The following is a 22178-nucleotide window of genomic DNA, read 5'->3' on the forward strand; positions in this document are numbered from 1 at the left end:
GAACCCGATCATTTTCACGGTTCAGGATCAAACCGTTACAAATGATATTTTTCAGGCTCAAGAGCAACCCTTACAAAGAATATGGAAACTTGAAGGACAAGATTACAACTCTCTTAAAGGAGTGGATTTACAAATTTAACTCTCTCGAGTGGATTTACAAATTTATGCTCACAAATTTGTAAGAAAAAATCTTACAAATAAAAGCCCTCAATTTGGCCAAGAGAAATAAAATTGGAAGCACAAATATCTCTCAAATGAAATCTCTCGCAACAAATTTAAAGAAACATTGAATCTTTTTGGAGAGATGAACAATAGATGAATTAGAGAGAAAATTGGGGAAAAAGTGTTGTTGAAATTTGAGAGAATGAGAGGTTTAAATAGAGGAGGAAATTTTGAAGAGAATTTTGAAATCAGATTTAAATTTGGACAGATGAAAGGTTGAGATTTAATTGAAATATAAAATAATAAAATAATATATAGATGTGTATATATAATATAATATATAAATAAATAAATAAATATATATATATATATTTTTTTTTTCCTTTTTCTTTTTTCTTCAACGACTAGAACCCAACGACCTTATTTATTTTTTCTTTCTTTCTTTTACACGTTACTTAAACGATAACATCAGTAGTTATTTTTTTTTAATCTTTTACTTTCTTCTCTTTTCTTTCTCATTTCTTTTTCTCTCTTTTCTTTTCCTTCTTGATTTTTTTTTAATTTATTTCTTCTTTCTTTCTTCTTTTTTTTCATTTCATTTTAATACCATGCCACATGTCAATATTTCGTTGGTCTGCTTAGTTGATTTAACCGCCACGTCATCCATCTCTGATAATTTTCCTTCGATCATAATTTCTTCGTTTGAGTTTTGATTTGAATAATTCAAAATTCGTTGGAATCATCGTATTGAGCTCTACGCTGTGAATACTTTAAAACTAAAATTATCATTAAACAAAATATGTATTATCAGTAAGTCATATAATATTATTGAAGCTCATAATAAATTTATGTTTTATAACAATAATTCTTACCCACCAAAAATATTTAATACTAAGTATGTTTGTTATCATCAAAACATTAATTAAATAAATTAATTAACTGAGATTAAGGGTGAAAAAGTCAACATCTTCGAGAACAATCCAAGACAATTCTCTGTAAAACAGAGTTAGCACTCCGATGCTTTTGTCAGTATTAAAGTTATCTCGTTATCTCACTCTCTTTCAGGGGTTCTTTTTCTACATACGTGTACTTTCCTTATTGTTAGGTATTTATAGAGTTTTGGGTGTAGCCGTTGGAGGTAAGTAGGCACTCAAAGCTCATTACCCATTCCCTATTTGTTTGGCGAATTTGGTGTATACGTGTGAGTGGAATGCATGCGTACTATTTTGGCACCGATCGTGTGGGACGAGTTCGATTGGCTACTACCAGTTCGCCATCCGCTTGCGGAAGGTTGAATTGAGCATTGCCCGCCTAGCGTGTGCTTGTCACGTACGGACTCAGATGTTGTGAGTTTAGTTTGACATGGATGCGCCGGTAACATCAACGACCATCACCAGTAGTTTGACTCGGCCTTTACAAAGATCAGAGCTACAGTTTATTTCATGCGTGAATCATTATGTTGACTCATCACTGTTAAGCATATCATTGTCGACACGGTTGGTGAGAAATCATCTCCAACAATATATTTTCTCTACTCTTCTTTTTACGAAAAATTATAGACACATATAAAGTGATTTCGAGTGCATCATAATCTTTTACCTGTCAACATGAACATAGTTAAGTAGTTAAGACATCTACTCCTTTTATGATGTGAGATTTAAAAGCTCACTTCCTACCATCATTTTTTTTTTAATTTTTTACATTTAACAACAATATCATACCTTAGAAAAACTGCTAAAGACCAATCTTCTTAATTATTTTTCTTCAATCTACAATTAAAAAAAAACAACTAAGCCTAATTTTCAGTAGATGCTTATAGACATATTTACTATTATGAGATTTAGGTGGGACAAAAATGTAAAAAGTATAATAGAAATTGTCATTTGAACTCAAGAAAAAAAATAAAAAGAAAAGAAAAGAGAGAGAGAAAAAAAAAAACAGAAATTGTGATTTTGACAGGAAAAAAAAATCTAGTCTATTTTTATCCACGTGTGTTGATGCCAGATTCTAAAGTATCGAGATTCACATTGAGCTTCTACTAACGAGCTACGAAGTACGATCTGTACGCAATGAACAAACACTCCGATGCTAATACAGCTGCTTACAAGAGTGTTCTAACAGCCCTCACACAGGTTGTTATACACAGTTTCACCATATGTTCTTAAACTCAATTTGGGTGCATGAAACTTTATTTTACTCGGTAGACTCAATGCTCAAATTCTATATTTTATTAGTAACTCAATTCCTAAAGTGTCATTTTTATTTTTTCTTATTTCTTATTTTTTATATTTATTCTTATTTTTGAAAAATTAACTTTTTCATCCATCTTAAAAGCATATTTGAATTATTAGTTAAATTTAAAAAATAAAAACAATATTTTTTAAAGTGCTTTATTTGGTTTTCAAAATTTGATCAATGTCTATTAAAACTATATAACAAAACGAAGGAATACATCATTAAAAGTAAGCTTTTTCAAAACTTAATTTTTAAAAACAGAAAATCAGAAAATGAAATGGTTATAAAATATAGCCTAAGTCAAAAACTTGGTTTGTTTATGAAGCCGGTGAAATAAACAAAACTTGGAATAAATAACAACTATATATCAAACATATACTCAATGTTCAAATTCCAAATCCAACCTGTTTATGTAAGGATATGCACAACAGTATATTTCTGATTGCAGCTCGAACTCGGCCTCCGGACCGATCTGAATACTTGGGCGGACCTGCACAAAAAGGTGAGCACTCCGACGATCAAGTCAGTATAGGTCGGATTCCCAGTTTAGTTCGAGGTCAGAAAATCATCGTACCTGATCGTGGAGTGAGGTCCTCTACTTATGGGTGGTAGTCTCGCTAATCTCGCGACGGTTACACCCGGTAATCTCGGGACCGTCGGTTACACCCGGTAATCTCGGGACCGACGGTTACACCCGATAATCACGCCGCTGACAGTAGCTCACCTCGGCCCCCACCGAGCTTCCCGGTAGATCGGACCTCGGCCAGGTTCACCTCGGCCCTCATACTTAGCATCTGTCAACGTTGGTGGTGGTGATCTCGGCGGCCCGAGCTCGGCATGACTCATGAGTCATCTTGGAGCACCAATAGGGGTCCTCCACGTGTCTAGGGTATTCTCTTCCCCAAACATTGGCCCCCTCTCTGTCTGGTCTGATCTCGACCTAGCAGAGAAGTTCATTCGACTTGCTTTGGACGCGTGGCGACTTCCTATTCGTGGGAAAATATAACCGCTGCGGTGGATTTATCGTCGGAATATTCACCTCCTCGCCCAAGGGCGAGACGTCCACCGCCTCGATCTGATCCCTGGGGCGCTTCTCCCTTGAAGGACCCCAGAAGACTCTAGCTCGATCACTGGGGCTGGATCTTCCGAGGCTGGCCCTACCACAGCAGGAGTGGCAGGTTTTGAACTCTGGGCGGCCTCAAGAGCGTGGGCTCGACCCTTGGACTTGCGCTTCACGTTGCTTGCAAATCCGCAAACCATGGCTGCAAAACAAAAACAGGAGTCAACATAAAGTTAGAGGAAAAAAGGGGGGAGCAAGCTCGGCATACCAAGTTTGGAGTTCGACCTTGAGGATTCAATGGGACGAACTGCAGGGTTGTAATCTAGCAGCCCGGACTCGAGCAGCAGCTTGTCGGTCACCAAGGTTCCAACCTTCCTACCCCTTGGAAAATGCTCCTTGTAATATTTCAGCGTGTCGAAGGAGGCTTGCGTAAGCTCGGGGACTGGTCGGATTGAAACTGCACAAAGACAAAATCCGAGTTAGACCTGAATGACAAGAAAGAAAATCACAAAAAGTAAGAACTACTCCGTACCTAGGTTCCCAAACCTAGTAGGAACGACCTGACTCGTCCTTTGCGAGCCATTCCCCAGAAGCGTAGAACCACTTCCTCACCCATCCCTTGATGGAGGTCGGCCCCTTAACTATCCCGCCTGCGCCTTTCCTTGCGCACATATAGAACCGACCAGGCTTCTTAGCTATCCTTTTCGCTTCGAAGCACGCGAGGAGCTGGTCTACGTCCAGCAGCTCGGCCTCTTCACTATCCCGAGCTCGTAGCCAAAAAAGGATGGCCAAAGCGAAAATGACACCCCACCCATTGGGGGCCACTTGAGCCGGAGCCAGCCCAGTTCGGAAGAGAAACTCTTGGACGAAAGGGTGAAGGGGAAGTCTGAGGCTGTACTCAAACATTTTGAAGTAGAGAGTGACCCATCCCTCTGGAGGATTGTCAGCTCTCTCCCACTCCTCCGGAATCCGTATTCCGACGCTTCGGATCTTCGGGAGGATCCTAGCCGCTCGTTGATTACACGTGTACGGTGGGGAAATTTTTCCGACGAGCTATAATACCCCCAATCCTTCAGGTCATACCTTACGTTTCCTGAATTCTTGGAGTTCGATCTGAAGGCAGCTCGAACCCTTGGTAGGTCGGTCTCTTCCCTCACTTTCTCTTTCGAACGTAGTTGCCATGTCGTCCTCTTTTAGCAGCAACTTAGGATCCGATGAGGATTTAGCTCGTAGGTTAGAGTCCGAGCTCGAGGAGATAGAAAACCTTAGGTTCTCCGATGACGGGGAGGATAGTGATGCCTCCACCTTGGGTCAAGGTTTGGAATACTCTTCTAGGATACCTGAGCACTACCTCGGATCCCTTCGTAGGGGGTTCGTTATCCCTGAGAACATCCTCCTTAGGATTCCGGAGGAGTGGGAGAGAGCTGACAATCCTCCAGAGGGATGGGTCACTCTCTAGTTCAAAATGTTTGAGTACAGCCTCAGACTTCCCCTTCACCCTTTCGTCCAAGAGTTTCTTTTCCGAACTGGGCTGGCTCCGGCTCAAGTGGCCCCCAATGGGTGGGGTGTCATTTTCACTTTGGCCATCCTTTTTTGGCTACGAGCTCGAGATAGTGAAGAGGCCGAGCTGCTGGACGTAGACCAGCTCCTCGCGTGCTTTGAAGCGAAAAGGATAGCTAAGAAGCCTGGTCGGTTCTATATGTGCGCAAGGAAAGGCGCAGGCGGGATAGTTAAGGGGCCGACCTCCATCAAGGGATGGGTGAGGAAGTGGTTCTACGCTTCTGGGGAATGGCTCGCAAAGGACGAGTCAGGTCGTTCCTTCTTTGACGTTCCCACTAGGTTTGGGAACCTAGGTACGGAGTAGTTCTTACTTTTTGTGATTTTCTTTCCTGTCATTCAGGTCTAACACGGATTTTGTCTTCGTGCAGTTTCAATCCGACCAGTCCCCGAGCTTACACAAGCCTCTTTCGACACGCTGAAATATTACAAGGAGCATTTTCCGAGGGGTAGGAAGGTCGGAACCTTGGTGACCGACAAGCTGCTGCTCGAGTCCGGGCTGCTAGATTACAACCCTGCAGTTCGTCTCATTGAATCCTCAAGGCCGAACTCCGAACTTGGTATGCCGAGCTTGCTCCCCCCTTTTTTCCTCTAACTTTGTGTCGACTCCTGTTTTTGTTTTGCAGCCATGGTTTGCGAATTTGCAAGCAACGTGAAGCGCAAGTCCAAGGGCCGAGCCCATGCTCTTGAGGCCGCCCAGAGTTCGAAACCTGCCACTCCTGCTGTGGTAGGGCCAGCCTCGGAAGATCCAGCCCCAGTGATCGAGCTGGAGTCTTCTGGGGGTCCTTCGAGGGAGAAGCGCCCCAGGGATCAAACCGAGGCGGTGGACGTCTCGCCCTTGGGCGAGGAGGTGAGGGAGGAGGCCCCCCTGAAGCGAAGGAAGAAGAAGAAGAAGACCACCTCCCCCTTGGAGGTCGGAGCTCGTGGGGCCCTGCCTGCGAGCTTCGCAGATCGGGTGGACGATCCTGAGGCCAGGATAGACGGGACGTCCGACGTGACAGTACGGTTCAGAGTCAAGCCGTCAAGTTCTGAGGTGAGGGACCAGGTGTCCCGCATCTTGGCTGCGAGTTTGGACCGCTGCCTAAGGAGGGCGTCCAAATTTGTAAGTGACCTAGGGTCCGTTCTGCAGAGGACCATCGACTACGCCGCTGAGGTAAGATTGATGTCTCCATTTTTGCTCAATTTACCTAACAGGTAGCTCGGTCTAATTTTCTTCTTGGTGTTTTTTCTCAGACGTTTGTTGCTTCCATTCAATCGGCTCTGGTCGTGAAGGCCGAGCTGGATGGGAGGGAAGCTCTGGCAGCGAGGGAGAAAGAGGAGTTCTCTGCTGCCTTCGAGGCTGCTTCTTCCACTATGAAGCATGAGCTGCTGAAAGTTCACTCTGAGGTGGAAGTTTTGAAGGCCGAGGTGGAGGTCGAGGCCGAGCTGCTGAAGAAAGAAGAGGACAGACGCAAGGCCCAGCTCCGAGCTGCCCATGCTATCACTAAGGGCTTGGAGAAGGAGAAGTTCCAACTCCTGAAGGAGAAGGACGACATGCTCCAGGCGCTTGAAGCGAAGGAGGAGGAGCTGAAGCATGCGACTGCCGAGCTGGAGACGGTGAAGGAGCGTCTCAGCAATGGAGCCCTATTGGAGGAATCGTTTAGGCAACATCCTGACTTCGATGGATTTGCCAAAGACTTCTCTGACGCGGGCTTCAAGTTTCTCATGAAGGGCATTGCTTCCGACATGCCTGACCTTCAGATCGATCTCGGTGGTCTGAAGAAGAGGTATGCTGAGCAGTGGGCGTCTGGGCCTAGCGGCACCCCTGGCCCCCAAGCGTTGGTGGATAAGTACGTCAGAGATCTGAACTCTGACTACTCCGACCTTGAAGAGGATCAGGTCGGCACCACTCAAGAGGGCGCTCCTCAAGCAGGCTCTTAGGCCATCACCTTTCATGAGGCTTTTCTCTGTCTTTCTTCTCTTCTTTTGTAAGTGTTAGGGAAGAGCTGCAAGGTCTATAAGCCTTGGCTCTGCTTTTCATTCAATAAAGAGGCTTCTCGTTTGTTTTTACTTTGTTGCCTTCTTTTCTTTGCTTTTTCTTTAAGCTAAAGCCAATGTCACCTTGCACCTCGTACTTTTGAGGTCGCGCCTTCAAAAATACTTGAAATTTTGAATTCGAATCTCCGTCTAGTATTCAATGCGTTGCACCAACTCTGGATTTTTTAATATCGCACCCTTAACTTAAAAAACGTTAAAAGACTAAATCCTAAGTCCGTAGCTGTTCTTCATATCGCACCTCGTACCCTCAAGTTCGGAGGCTTGATCATTTTGAACTTTTCACATCGCCTCTTTACCTTGAAGGTTTGAATTTTAAGTTCATCAGTGGTTTTGGCATCGCACCTTGTACCCTTAGGTTTTGAAGGATTGGATTTTAACCGACTGCTGGAATGTGATCGTGTGGGAGTTCGTGGCCCCCTTTAATTTCTGGTCGAACTCGGAATCATGAAATTAAATCATCACATTTATTCCGATCATAATTCTTTTGAGACAGTTTTTACAGATCTATTGAAAACCATTTTGGCATTTCAAGGATAATAACGCTTCAGGTGCTCCGCGTTCCACGGGTGCGCGAGGACGTCTCCTTTCAGATCGGCCAATATGTACGTCCCAGGTCGGACTATTCCCTTGACCTCAAATGGCCCCTCCCAGGTCGGGTCAAGGGCACCCACATGGGTTTGGACCTTCCTTAAAACCAGATGTCCGACTTGAAAGGTCCGAGGTCGAACGCGGGCGTTGTAGTGTCTGGCCATTCTGCCCTGATATTCCGCCAGGCGTAGCTGGGCCATTGCTCTTCTTTCTTCCAGCAAGTCGAGGTTGAGGAGCAGCTCTTCCTCGTTTGCTGTAGGCTCGTAATGCTCTACTCTGTCAGATGGCATGCCGATCTCAACCGGGACTACAGCTTCGGAGCCGAAGGCCAGGGAGAATGGGGTCTCACCCGTCCATTCTCTTTGGGTGGTCCGGTACGACCATAGAACCTCTGGTAGCTCCTCGGCCCACCTGCCTTTCTTGGAGTCCAGTCTAAGTTTGATGCCTCGCTTGATGATCTTGTTGACCGCCTCCACCTGCCCATTTGCTTGCGGATGTGCGGGGGACGAGCTAAGGTGACTTATGTCAAGCTTGCTGCAAAAGTCTTTGAACTTGGCGTTGTCAAACTGCTTCCCATTGTCTGTCACAATGGCCTGCGGTATACCAAAGCGACATATGATATTTGTCCATACGAAGGACGTGAATCTGGATTCCGTTATGTGGGAGAGCGCCTCGGCCTCGGCCCACTTTGTGCAGTAATCCACAGCCACTACAGCGAACTTTGTCTGGCCTTTGCCCAGAGGGAAAAGACCAATGATATCTACCCCCCACCGCGCGAATGGCCACGGGGCCGAGATGGGGGTGAGCAGCTCGGGAGGTTGGTGGATTATGTTTCCGTAGCGTTGGCAATTGTCGCAAGTTCTAACGAACTTCTTGGCGTCCTGGCTGAGGGTCGGCCAATAGTATCCTTGTCAGATCACTTTGGCTGACAGCGACCGGGCGCCTGAATGATTGCCGCACACTCCTTCGTGGATTTCTCTGAGGACGTATAAGCCCTCTTCAGGAGTTAGGCATCTCAATAGAGGCAGGGAAAAACCGCGTCGGTACAATGCTCCACCTCGGACCACGAACCGAGCTGCTTGCCTTGCCAACTTTCTGCGCTCCTTGGGGTCTTGTGGTGAATTGCCCCTAATGAAGTCCACAATCGGGTCCATCCATGAGGGCTCTGGAGCGTCGATCTCCATCAGATCTGGCTCCGAGATCGAGGGATTATCTAAGATCTCGACGAGGACTGACCTGGCCAGGTCGGTCTCGTACGCTGATGCTAACTTGGCCAAGGCATCGGCATTAGAATTTTCTGCTCGGGGAACCCGACTTACCTCGTAAGTTCGAAATTGGGCGAAGTACGATCTGACTTTGCCCAAATACTTCTCCATTCGGGGTTCCCTGGCTTGGTACTCTTCCGTGATCTGGCTCACAACCAGCTGGGAGTCGCTGAAGATCTTAACACAAGAGGCCCCCAATGCTCTAGCGATTCGCAGACCGGCAATAAATGCTTCATACTCAGCCTCGTTGTTAGAAGTCCGGAAGCCGAACCGCAAGGCATACTCAAATCGCTCGCCTCCTGGTCCGAGCAAGAGGACCCCAGCCCCGCACCCCTTCTCATTGGAGGATCCGTCGACATAGATTGTGCACGGTAGGTCGGACTCGCTCAGCTCGGAAGGTGGTGTGAGCTCGACTATGAAATCTGCCGCTGCTTGTCCTTTCAACGCAGTTCTGGGTTCGAACTGGATGTCGTACTCACTTAGCTCCATTGCCCACTTCATCAGGCGTCCAGAAGCTTCTAGCTTATGGAAGATGTTTTTTAGGGGTAAGTTAGTGAGCACCACCACAGTATGGGCTTGGAAGTATGGTCTAAGCCGTCGGGCCGAGGTGACTAAAGCGAGAGCCAACTTTTCCATTTGAGAGTATCTGGTCTCGGCTTCGGTCATAGCTTTGCTTGTGTAGTAGACCGGGTTTTGCCGCGCTTTCTCTTGCCTGATTAGGGCCAAGCTGACGGCGCTGTCAGACACTGCTAAGTACAATTGGAGCTTGTCCCCCGGCATGGGCTTGGAGAGCAAAGGTGCCGAATAGAGGTAGCTTTTCAACTGCTGAAATGCTTGCTCGCACTCCGCTGTCCATTCAAACGGCCCTTTCCTCCGTAGGACTTTGAAGAAAGGAAGGCACTTATCTGTCGATCTTGAAACAAACCGGTTCAGGGCCGCAATCCTGCCATTGAGGCACTGAAGCTACTTCAGCGTCTTAGGTGCCTCCATCTCGAGCACGGCTTTAATCTTTTGTGGGGTTGGCCTCGATTCCCCGGTTGTTCACCATGAAGCCAAGGAATTTTCCCGAAGAGACTCCAAAGGCACATTTAGCTGGGTTGAGCTTCATTCGATATGTCCTCAGAACCTCGAAGGCTTCGGTCAGATCGGAGAGATGCGACTTAGACTGCTTGCTCTTGACAAGCATGTCGTCCACATACACTTCCATATTCCGGTCGATCTGCTTGGCGAACATTTTGTTCACCATTCTCTGGTAGGTCGCTCCTGCGTTCTTTAACCCGAAGGGCATGACCTTGTAACAGTACAGACCTTGGTCTGTTATGAATGCGGTATAACCTTAATCTGGAACATGCATCTTGATTTGGTTGTACCCAGAGTAGGCGTCCATGAAGGTGAGCAGTTCGTGCCCGGCTGTGGCGTCCACGAGCTGATCAATCCTCGGCAGCGGAAAGCAATCTTTCGGGCATGCCTTATTTAAGTTCGTAAAGTCTACGCACATTCTCCACTTTTCGTTAGATTTTTTAACTAATACAACATTGGAGAGCCACTCGGGATACGGAATTTCTCTTATGTATTTAGCTTTCTACAGTTTGCTAACTTCCTCAACAATCACATCACTCCTCTCCTTGTTTATAGGTTTCTTTTTTGTTTTACAGGTCGGAATGACGGATCTATGCTGAGGCGATGCGTCAAAATTTGCGGGTCAATGACAGGCATGTCCTCATGGGACCACGCAAAGACGTCCGAGTTGGATCTGAAGAACTGGATTAGCTCCTCTCTATCGGTGGCCCCCAGTTTGGTTCCTATGCTTACTTGCTTCTCGGGACTAAGCATAGGAACAAGCTCGAGCTCCTCAGTGGGTGCGGCAAACTCCCTCCTCGGCAGGTCGGCCTTGAACTCGAGCGTCCCATCCCCACTGGCGAGAGGTTCGATGGCACAGACCGATGAGCCTTTGAGTGCGGAGGCATAGCACTCCCTCGAAGTGGTCTGTTCTCCTCGGACCGTGCCCACGTCATTGGGGGTGGAATACTTCAAAACTTGATGAAGTGTCGAGGGAATGACCCGAAATGTGTGGATGATGGGTCTCCCCACAGACGGCGCCAAATGTTTATGCAAGGATATGCGCAACAGTATATTTTTTATTGCAGCTCGAACTCGGCCATTTGGGTGACCTGAGTTTGGTCCTGCCCAAGTGTGACCGGCAAGTCAATGCAACCCTCTGGGATGACCGATTCTCCAGGGAACCCAACCAGCGGTGTCGGACTTTTCTTCAATTGCGACCTCGTCCATCCCAGGGCGAGGTAGGTCGGTAAGGACAGGATGTTAGCAGATGCGCCTCCGTCTACCAGCACTCTCTTGACCACCACATGATCAATCAAGGGAGCGATCACAAGTGCATCATTGTGGGGCAGGTGGACCTCCTCCAAGTCTGCACCGTCGAAGGTGATTGGGCAGGTCGGCCTCTGCTCCCTGATGATGCACACCTCGCGCCTGGCTGCACGAGCTAACTCTTTTCTTTTATGTCCGGATTGACCCCCGCTTGGCCCTCCGAAAATGGTATTGATGACCGCAGGTCGGTCAGTGCGTCGGGGCGGCGTCCTCGAACGCTTCCGCTCTTCCTTTTTCTCTGCCGAGCTGGTCCTGGGCTTTCCCACAAATTTCTTGAAGTAGCCATCTTGAATTAGATCCTCAATTTGACGCTTCAACTCCCAGCAGTCTGACGTGCTATGGCCGTGCTCCCGATGGAAGCGGCAATACTTGTCCTTGCTGCGCCTCTCCGAGGCTCCCCGAAGCTTCTCAGGACGTTTGAGTAGTTTTTCCATTCCAGACTCCTTGATCTTCGTTAGGATCTCGGAAATTGGAACGTGGTCGGGGTGAAGCGTTCGTAAGGTCAACTCCTGGTAGGTCCATTCTCCGCCCTTCGATACTCAGCTCGGCCACTGGAAAAGGATCCCTTGTCCTTGGACTTGGGATCTGCCTTTTCTATATCTTTTCCACTTCTGCCCCGGCCGATCTTTCGTTCTGGTCGGCCGGTTTTGGTTCGGAGGAGCTCCTGTCCATCGATGACTTTCTTCACCTTCTGAAGCACCTCGGCGAAGGTGGCCGGGGCCTCCTCTCCAAGTTTCACCGTGAGGGCTTCGTCGGCTAGACCGATGAGAAAATAGCACATGGCCGAGTCATCGGAGGAGTGTGCGACCTTCAATTGCTCCTCCTGAAATCTGGTGACATATTCTCGCAGCGTCTCACCCTCCTTCTGTCTGATGGTGGCGAGATGGGTCGCTGTCTTTTTGTCATAATGCCGAGAAGAGAACTGGGCGAGGAACTCCCTTCTCAGCTGAGAGTAGGTCGAGATCGACCTGGCTGGCAGTCTCCGATACCACAATCGCGCGCTGCGAGTAAGCGCGATCTGAAAGACGCGGCATTTGATTGCGTCTGATGCCGCTTGGAAATCCATGAGGCCTTCAAAGACCTCAACATAATCCTTGGGATCCTTCGACCCATCATAAGGTTTCACGGTAGGAGCTTTGAACTTCGGAGGGATCGGTGCTTCCAAAACGTTCGAGGTGAAGGGCGATTCTCCCAAGTCGCCATCGTTCAGTAGACCTTCTTTCTGCTCACATTTGGCCTTTAAGGCCTCCACCTGAGCGTCGAGCTGGCCCCTCAGCTGGTCGAACTCCTCCCTTGTAATCACTCCTGCAGGAGTTACTGGGTTGCGAGAGGATTCAGCCTGCTGGTTGGAGCTCCTGTGTGAGCGAGATGGTGACTGTCCTTTTCGGAGAGATGAGTCTCTCTTTCTGTTGAGGTGTTCACGGAGGTCTCCTCTCTGGCGAGTGTGTCCCTCGCTCTCGTTGTCTTCGAGATGTTCCTCCTCGACTGGGCCGAGGTGGGAACCCCTTTGCTCGCGTATGCCAACGCGCGTCACTCGGTTCTCAGATCGGGACCCTGCGCCTGCAGCTAATATCATTTCGTTATACATTTCCTCCATGGACCGCATTTTCGTGCGCATTGCCTCCATTTCTTTCTGGAGTGCGTCCAAGTTCTCACTTGTCGGAGCCGGGGCTGGACCCCGGGCGCCCTTCTTAGAGGTTCCACCTCGGCCACGGGTGGCCTTGGATGCGCAGGTGGTAGAACAGGCGCGGTGATTCGTGCCGACCTGCAGAGAGGTTCTGTTGCTAGGCTGTCGTGACCTTGCCCCTCTACCACTGCTGCTCCGACCTCCCTCTAGTGGGCATTGCTGGCAGCTAGGGTCTTTCGATCTGCCGTATTGGTCGAGTTTGCGGGTTGAACCATTTTCGCTTGCGTGTTGGTTTAAAAGAATTGGGATGACTTAGATTGTCGTTCCCCACAGACGGCGCCAAATGTTTATGCAAGGATACGCGCAACAGTATATTTCTGATTGCAGCTCGAACTCGACCTCCGGACCGATCTGAATACTTGGGCGGACTTGCACAAAAAGGTGAGCACTTCGACGATCAAGTCAGTATAGATCGGATTCCCAATTTAGTTTGAGGTCAGAAATCATCGTACCTGATCGCGGAGTGAGGTCCTCTACTTATGAGTGGTAGTCCCGCTAATCTCGCGACGGTTACACCCGGTAATCTCGGAACCGTCGGTTACACCCGGTAATCTCGGGACCGACGGTTACACCCGATAATCACGCCGCTGACAGTAGCTCACATCGACCCCCACCGAGCTTCCCGGTAGGTCGAACCTCGGCCAAGTTCACCTCAGCCCTCATACTTAGCATCTGTCAACGCTAGTGGTGGTGATCTCGACAGCCCGAGCTGGGCATGACTCATGAGTCATCTTGAAACACCAATAGGGGTCCTCCACGTGTCCAGGGTATTTCTCTTCTCCAAACAAACTCCTTAGCTAAAACCGTCGAGATAATTTAAGAGATATCTTATAAATCTAAAAATGAATTTTTTTTTTATACTTTAATTATAGCTTTTTTAAGCCCTGCATTCAATCATTTCTCTTTTTATTTTTTGTTTATACAAAAGACGAGCGTAAATTAAAATCAAATATAAAAAGGCCCATCTCATATTTATTATTAAATGGTTACAAACTAAACTTCAAAAATTAAACCATTACGCCAAGAAAAGTAAACTCAAACAACTCATCCAAATGTGAACATCATAATTGACTTCTTTCCAAAGGAATTACAACCAACCAAAATTCCTGCCTGAGTTATGCAAGACTCCCCAATCCTCACATAATTCAATCAAACCACGATTTTATCTTTGGTCAATCACAATCCACAAAACATACGGATCAATTAATGCTACACAGAATCTTATTATACAGAGTAAATACAAGATAAATAATAAAGTTGATCAGCAAAAAAGAATGATCATCATACATCATTATCATAATCACAAACTAAATACTGCAAAATGAAAGGTGTCATGCAGGAGAAAGAGAGGCTGTATAAGAACTGCCGCAATACTTCAAACCTTTTAAGAAGCCAGAGCGCAAGGATGGCGAAGCAATTGCTTCTGGAATCTCGAAGGTATGGCCGATAAGTTGGGCCCCTTCACTGGCCGTGGATGGAAAGTCGGATTTGGCAGCTGCAGATCCAAGAGCAACATTCAAGCTAATTGAGACAGGGTCTGTAGAGAAGCTGAAAATCATCCAAAATTATGCCGAGCATCAGGAACCAAGCAGCAAATGCCTATCCAGACAGAATACTACACAGATGTCCACTTAAATTTGAAATGACTTCTACCTATTTCCAAGTTAAATGATACGTTCAATCCTAAACTTTTAGAATTGTGTTTAAAAAGTCTCTGACCTTTCCATTTCAATATTATGTCTAATTGATCCCCAAATTTAGTGTCAAACAAGTCTTTCAACTTACAATTTTATGTCTAATAGGTCCATGACTAATTAGGCATTTTTAAAAATTGAACCTATTTTACACAATTCAATCTTGATATGGATCTATGAATTTTAAAATTTGTCGGACATAATAATATAGAAAATTGAAAGCTCCGTGGATTTAGTAAACGTAAAATTGAAAGTTTAGGAACTTATTATACACTTTAAGTTTAGGGATCTCTATTAGACACTTTTTAAAGTTCAATTTTGGTTGGTTGTAATTCCTCTATTAGACACAAAATTCAATCTCTATTCCATAATAGGTGAGATGAACAATGAAAAAAAAGTTAGGAAGAATAGTGGTTTTTTTTCCTTTTTGATATCCGAGTTGGAGCTTTGATCCCCTATACCCGAAACACCCACGCCCGCCCCAAGATGCAGACTCAAGAAACATCAAGGATAGGTATTAAATTCACCCAAAAGTTCAAACTTGAAACCTCTAAGTCGGTATGACCAAGATACCTCGAACCTTTGTAGGCCGCCCTCAGGGGCTATGGCAGAATTTTTCAAAAATAAAAAAGTTCAATTAATCCCATTTTGCGCTGATATTACCCAAGCAGGAAGGAAAAAACTACCAGAAATCATACCTGGCCTCGAAGCTTCTTCCTTCGGAACCACCCACGGCAGCACATACACTGGTAACAACCCATGGTGGAATATATGTATCACTAATTTCAAGGTTATAGGAGACACCAACAGATGAAGGTAGAGCGGATTCGCCATCTTTTGATGTGCATCCTTTAGATGCAGCGGCAATATGGTTTGCACTTCTCATCTCCTTGTATTTGACCTATAAAAACAAAGCAATCATCTTTTTTCAACAGCAAAGTAGCCATAGAAGCCTAAAATCTTTATATCAAATAAATGGTAGAGAAGGGGAAAAACATAATGTCTGAGCGATGGATAAATGCTCTCTTGTGGCTATCCATGATACTGGAACGAGTACCTCGACAAAACTGTAATTCAACTAGATCAACAAATGAGGGTTTTTGTAACCCTTTTTTGTTTTTTGTTTTTTTTAAATAAAGTCAAAACAAGAAGGCGTGCGGCATCAAGCACTTGCACTCAGTGAGGGCACTTCACACTTTTTAAAACAAGGCTTCACAATGTAAACCCTATTGGCTATGATATTGGTTTTTTATGGTAACGTTTCAACCTTTCAATGGAAACTATAACTTGTTTCTGAAAAAGATACGAGTTGCAACATTGGCTATGTCACAGACGTGATAACACAAATTAATAAATTAGCTCCACGTACCTGAGGAGAAGAAAGGGCAGCATTCTGAAAGGGAACAGGAGATAACAACAGGGGAACATCCATGCCAGCTAATGAAGTCAAGAAAGATCTGAAGACAATAACTAAGTAGTCAGCCATATTCAACGTGAACACAGATCCTGTTATATAAGTAACTTTTTATTAGAAAGATATGAATACACATCCTGTTTTTATCAAAGTTACCCGAAGCACGTGTTTATTTACCTGTAATTTAACAGGATGTCATATAACCCTTGCACATTTTTATTGTCACTGAAAAACAGCAAAGACTGAGAGCTCCTATCGACATCAAAAAACGAACGAATTCGTCGTGTCTGGAAAAAATACATATTCATTTTTATTAGCAACCTCAAAAAGTAGGCTCAAGGCCATAAATATTTAATTCACAAAATTTGCATAAAATTGTTACTAGATGCAAGGTGTGAGCTTGCCTACCCTAAGCTATTACCAGACTGATTACCTTGGAGGGTTATAATTTACACAAGGAAAATTCAAGTCCCTGCCCTAAGCTAGTGCTAGTGCTAGTGCTAGTGCTAGTGCTAGTTTTATGAGAAGTGAATACAGTATTTTGAAACGGTTTGTACATGTATACACACACAATATCAATGGCAATAGCTCCAACACATTGCTACTAGATTACAGCAGGACCAGTTACCAAAGAACCACCAACCACCAACCATATTGTTGCTTGATGACAGAAAAGGCATATACCATATCCAACTTAATCAAGAAATATGATGGTTTGTTATGAACAGATATTCAAGGGAAAATAAAACAAGGAAAAGATAACAGATATAAACCTGTCCCAAATTATACTTCTCTATCTCTGAAAGTTCAACCAGATCTTCAGCATTAACTTGTTCAACTTTGGAACGACAAAGAGGCATTGAGAAACAAACATCCTGATCCAAATTTAAGAACAAGAAGGAAACAAAATGTTATTGAAAGCTAAATTTATGACAATAAACATAGAGCAAGAATTTAGATAGCTCGCCTACAACAGACTATTCATATAACAGAGTGCATAACCAACACATCTAGGTGGCAATTTAAAACAAACTAATAAAGATATTTCCAAAATACAGCTCTAAGCAACAAAATTTTATTCTGACAGAGTTAAGTTCTGAAAATGCTTAACAATTTATCTACAAATGAAATAAAACACCTTCCTTCATTATCACCCATATTAGTTCAGAGTTCTAATTTAAATTGTTTAAACCATAATGTATAATGAGAAAAGGTTCAACTGCAAAATAGAATATCTGCCCAGAGAACAACAATAATAAAACCATTGTTTAAAATGTAAATAAAATAAAACTTGTTTCTATCTTAGCTATTCCTAAATTGGAACAGGGGAAATGGGAATAGAAGGTTAAATCATACATGCTCGTTCAAAATAGACCTCAAACCCCTTGTTGACTGGGACAGATATGCATTGCACAAGTGTTTGTTGCCCCCTGAGGCCTCTCCACTTGTAAACATAACCACGAATTGGGATGTACAAACTGAAAATTTCAAAATTAATCAATCAATCAGGTATAACTCCATAATGACATTTATGTGGGCAAAGAGAAACTATATTTGACACAAGCTAGGAGCAAGTGTTTATTGATATTGTAGTATGAAGTGTATTGGGTCAAAACAGTATCTTAAAACCTATTTGGAGCAACGTCATGATTGCTAGGAGCATTGAAATATCGTTAAATCAGATAGAAAGATACAATAACAAAAATCTACAACCATGGTCTGAGAAAACTTTTACGACATCACTATAGGTAGTTACCATAAAAAATTCTACAAATATTATTCCGGAGCATATAATAAAGGCTCTGAAATGAGTACTCCCAAGCTAGATGACGTCTGCTAAGGAACTCAGCTTCAGCTGCTGCATCATTAAAGCTTAACCCATGAGTATTTACACACACAGAGATCAAAAGCTTATGTTTTACATATACCCCAACCTGCTGCTGATGAGTTCAAAACTGAAACAAGAGAAGATGGTATGGTAGATTGAGGATAAACCCATGAATGGAGAGCTATAGAGCTTGAGGCTTGAGAAGCTGATGGCAGTCCTGCACTACAGTTTCTAACTTGATCCTGAGAACCAATTTGCATTAGGAACTGAGGCATAGAAGCAGACACGATTGTCTTGTGGATCCTAAATTTGGGAACAGTCAAAAAGGTCAATAAATAATGACCTACATTCAATCTTCTATGGTAGCAATAGAAAGTACTTGGCACATTCACAAATTTGAGAAGTAAAGGAAGAAATAAGAAGACTGTCAACTTTAATCATATTCATGCTACCTGCAACTGGATATAATATCATAAATTCATAATAAAATCTTTTTTCTAAAAGCTAAATAGATTCTCATCATAATGGAACTTGCCAACACACAGCTAGTTCAAACGAGGATAGTTTGCAAATGATTCTTAAGGAATTTTAAAAAATAAATCTCACGAAAGAACAAGAATAATTGTCGAACAACGCTAAAGAAAATAAATCACAAGAACTTAAGGTCGTTAGATCAAAATCAAATTGTATGGGATATCCAGAACACTTCAAAGAATCTATGTATCTTCTCAAAAGAACTGGTCTAATTACCTAGCTAATAAGTTTTCTCATGACAGAACTTTAGAAAGTTATTAGCTAACGTTTTGCAACACATTCAATCGATGAAATTTTCAAGCCAAGAAATAGGACACCTTGATGTAATGGAACACTCACAAATTGAGTGAGGAGGAGGAGACCACCCGCATGCTGGTTTTTAAAGTAAAATCAAGTGGAGCCTTTTGACCTAGTATGCAGCTTTCACTGCAGAAATCACTTGAATAAGTAGATGAAGCATCGTTGGATTTCTTGAAAGAGTCTGATGGTAAACTAGAAACTGCAGTGGTTTCACGAGCAGCAAGTCCTTTTAATGCTTTATCCTATACAATTGCAACAAAAAAAAAAAAAAAAAAAAAAAACTTTAAATGATATTCGGTAAGAAATATAACAAGTCAAACATTGCTTCCAGAATCTACCATATCAATGCATGTCAAGCCTGATGACTTGTCACCACCTGATGACAGGTCAGTGACACTTCGAAAGATACTTTGTCTACTGCTCTCAACGGTTTGAGAAGTTTTAACAGTCCTATAATGAGCAACATCAGCAGAACCAATAGAATTCTCCTTACTGCAGGCAATGATTAAACAAAGGTAACTCATCTCTACAAAAAAAACAAGTAGAAATCAGTGGAGTACGCAGCAAGATGTAAAAAAAAGTTCTTACCATTGACTCGTAGCCAAATTTGAAAGCATAGATATATTCATGAAACTGCTAGCTTGCTCCACTGGACTATTTTCCTAAATGTTATAAAGCAATTGATATAACCTTAAATACAATTACTTCAATACTTATAATATCAACACATTCTGCAACAAAACCTTTAAAGGAAGTTTACTAACCTTAGCATTATCTTTTCCAGATAAGATTCTAAGCCTAGTTTTTTTGACTGGATATACCTCATCCATGCGTGTATCAATGTATCTTGGATTTCTAAGTAACACAGGCTTCTTAAGCCCATTGCCCAAAGCACTGTTGAAACATATAAAAATAAGAAAGCTTAGAAAAATAATCGCAAACTATGTAAATAAAAGATAACAAATGTAAGTCTCACTTGTTAGAAGCAAAAACAGAAGAAGGAGATTCATCAAGAAGATCCAAATCACATGAACGCTTTAACTGCTCTCCCTGCAAAAAATTTTAGTATTATATACACAAGTTTAAGAAATGATATTTCAACGGAACCACATTATGCAACACAACTTCTTAATGCGAGCATAAGAGCATAGCGCACAAAATATAAAAGTTTCATCATCTCATTTGAAATGAGTAGTGACTAGTTAGACAATGTAGCAAGAACCAGAAGAGACGCTTCATAATGCGGATAAATATTTACTTAATACATCATCTTATACCTCTCAAATCACCTTGAAACTCAAACTTGGCATGAAATTTAATAATAATCAAAATCTAAAGATTACTTTAGTTTACCACTATCTCTCAACAAGAACAATATACCAATTAATTGATTTTAATCAACTGAAGAAGAGAGAACAAATACAAATACAAACACAAAAACAAAAGTGAGGGGGAAAACATCATAATTCGGAACCCCATGGTTTTTACCTTGATTCTACTCTTACAAGTGATAGACTGCATAGTGAGCAACAAGCCAACACTAACACTAATTCACTAAGGAACCACACTAGTGGAATTTGAAACAAGGAAAATCTAGGAGAAATATCTAAATAATGCCACAAAATGTCACAATGCCCGCTTTATTATATAATGGTTAAATCATTGGCACGTCAAAAGCTTACCCTTAGTTCTGATGGGGTCTTTCTTCTTATAGATTTTCCAACCTTTTGAGCCCCTCCACCAATATCATGAGAAACTGAAGGTAAAGAACTTGGAGCAACAACTTTTGCCATACTTGACTGTTAAATATTAGTACGCAGCTTCTCCAGTGATAATGAGTGGGAGCACATTACAGGCTACAGCTGATCACATCACCATGTCTTTGAAAGATGATAGCCATAAAACCTGCGCTTTAAAGAAGTTATTTCTTTTATTACATAATCCAAGAGACTAGATTTGATGAAGTTGCAACAACTCTCCCGTTGTAAGATGTCCTTGAAGATTAGAAACAAAGAAGCACTCTTTCAGAAACTCTTTCGAAATGCAAAGACAAACTAAAATACCCAGTCGGAAACTCAATCAAATAAAACCAATCATACTTGTATAGAACCTATTCAGTGGTGAAAATTTCATGCGCAACAAATTTTATCTCACCGAAGAGAAAAAGAAACGCGTAACTACATCACAAAGTAAAAAATCTGCAGACCCACAAATTACTGAATAATGATACAGTAATCTAGAATTCTACAAGGATGAAAGAATAACAAAATTCAAATGGATACGAAATCAACGATATTGAACACTTCAACAGGAAACACCGGTAGACAAATCAACCATGGGATAACACAATTTGTAAAGAGATCCCACTGAACACACCTTCAAAACGAAGCTCGGTGAGAGAGAGAGAGGGAGAGCGCGCGAGAAGAAGAGGAGTGATTTTGGGAGGGAGTTTTCATTTCTTTTTCGAAAATTTCGTTTTGGTGAAGCGCTCAATTTTTCGTTTTCGATTTTCTCAAATTCATGATTGAACCGCTCCATTTTTTGTGGGTCTGGGCGGTGGAATGTGACCGGTTCGGCTAGATGGCTCGGTTTTTGTTCAGATTTCGATTTTCTCAGATTTGGTTCGGATTAAATTTAGGTTTTAATTTCATTTGTCCCCAATGGAAGACTTTTTTGGTTTATTTTGAAATAATTAACCTATAATCTTGTTTGATTTTGAATCTATGATCTTAATTGTTTACTAACTTTGCTTGTTTCTATTACTGAAAAAAAGAATTAATCAAGTTTTGTACAACTGTTTAAGTTAGAGGTAAATTTGCCAATATAAATTTATAGATTATATATATAAGAAAAGAAATGGGTGAGTTATTTTCACAATATCTAATACTTTTGGTCCTTTTTTTAAAATGCTATATTTTTTCTTTATTTATGTCTTTAGCACTATTAGTTTGTATTATTCGGACTTAATATTTTAAAAAACGAAACAAGTTGACATTGTCGTACAATTTTCCTATCTTTTGCATGGTTATTATTATTATTTTGCAATTTAATCCTCTGTTGATTTGATCATAATTAGTCTCGAGACCTTGAAACCACATTATAAGAAGAGGAGAGCACCACCGCACACTCAACGCCATCAAGTGCGTGCTAACCTTGCGTGGACACACCCCATGCGCGCACGACAACGTCTCCGTGTGCGTGCCTACACCACCAACGGCAGGCTAACCTCACAAAGCGTCGCCCCACACGCGCATGCCAGTGTCCAGCCCTTGTGCACCTATGCTCGTGCCCCCACATGTTGCCTCAACCGCGCGTGCCATCCAATCACACATGCGCATGCCCCATGCCGTGCATCCGCTACGCTCGCGCCCCCACATGCTGCGTCAACCGCGCACACCCTCCAACACTCATGCCCCTCCGCACGCACCC

At 43.3% G+C, this 22178-nt stretch overlaps 1 protein-coding gene across 5 annotated transcripts; it reads right to left on the reverse strand.

Annotated features, from left to right (window-relative positions):
* Nucleotides 1-14120: 14120 nt before the first annotated feature.
* On the reverse strand, nt 14121-21248 carry LOC111024884 (uncharacterized). Of its 5 annotated transcripts, none has more exons than XM_022302696.2 (15): nt 21126-21248; nt 20432-20654; nt 19726-19799; nt 19514-19643; nt 19338-19411; nt 19088-19241; nt 18789-18991; nt 18022-18218; nt 17844-17945; nt 17444-17565; nt 16861-16962; nt 16265-16374; nt 16043-16130; nt 15372-15574; nt 14121-14527 (listed from the first exon to the last, which is right to left on the reverse strand). In XM_022302696.2, exons 2-15 carry the CDS (start codon nt 20540-20542, stop codon nt 14311-14313), a joined length of 1887 nt encoding a protein of 628 aa, XP_022158388.1. In that variant the 5' UTR covers nt 20543-20654; nt 21126-21248; the 3' UTR covers nt 14121-14310. The 5 variants fall into 5 exon arrangements, with proteins under 5 accessions (XP_022158388.1, XP_022158389.1, XP_022158391.1 ...); XM_022302697.2 differs by having other exon boundaries at nt 20432-20743; nt 21126-21217; XM_022302699.2 differs by lacking the exon at nt 21126-21248 and having other exon boundaries at nt 19088-19199; nt 20432-21104.
* Nucleotides 21249-22178: the final 930 nt, after the last annotated feature.

This window comes from Momordica charantia, assembly GCF_013281855.1.
Source record: "Momordica charantia cultivar OHB3-1 chromosome 11 unlocalized genomic scaffold, Mcharantia_2.0 BLBB01000011.1, whole genome shotgun sequence".
NCBI classification, from domain to species: domain Eukaryota; kingdom Viridiplantae; phylum Streptophyta; class Magnoliopsida; order Cucurbitales; family Cucurbitaceae; genus Momordica; species Momordica charantia.

Coding starts and splice junctions, on each gene's coding strand:
- LOC111024884 (XM_022302696.2), bottom strand. CDS start 20,542: ATGGCAAAAGTTGTTGCTCCAAGTTCTTTACCTTCAGTTTCTCATGAT. Junction 19,644..19,725: donor TCTGTTTTTGCTTCTAACAA/GTGAGACTTACA, acceptor ATGTTTCAACAG/TGCTTTGGGCAATGGGCTTA. Junction 16,963..17,443: donor GGTCTATTTTGAACGAGCAT/GTATGATTTAAC, acceptor AATTTGGATCAG/GATGTTTGTTTCTCAATGCC.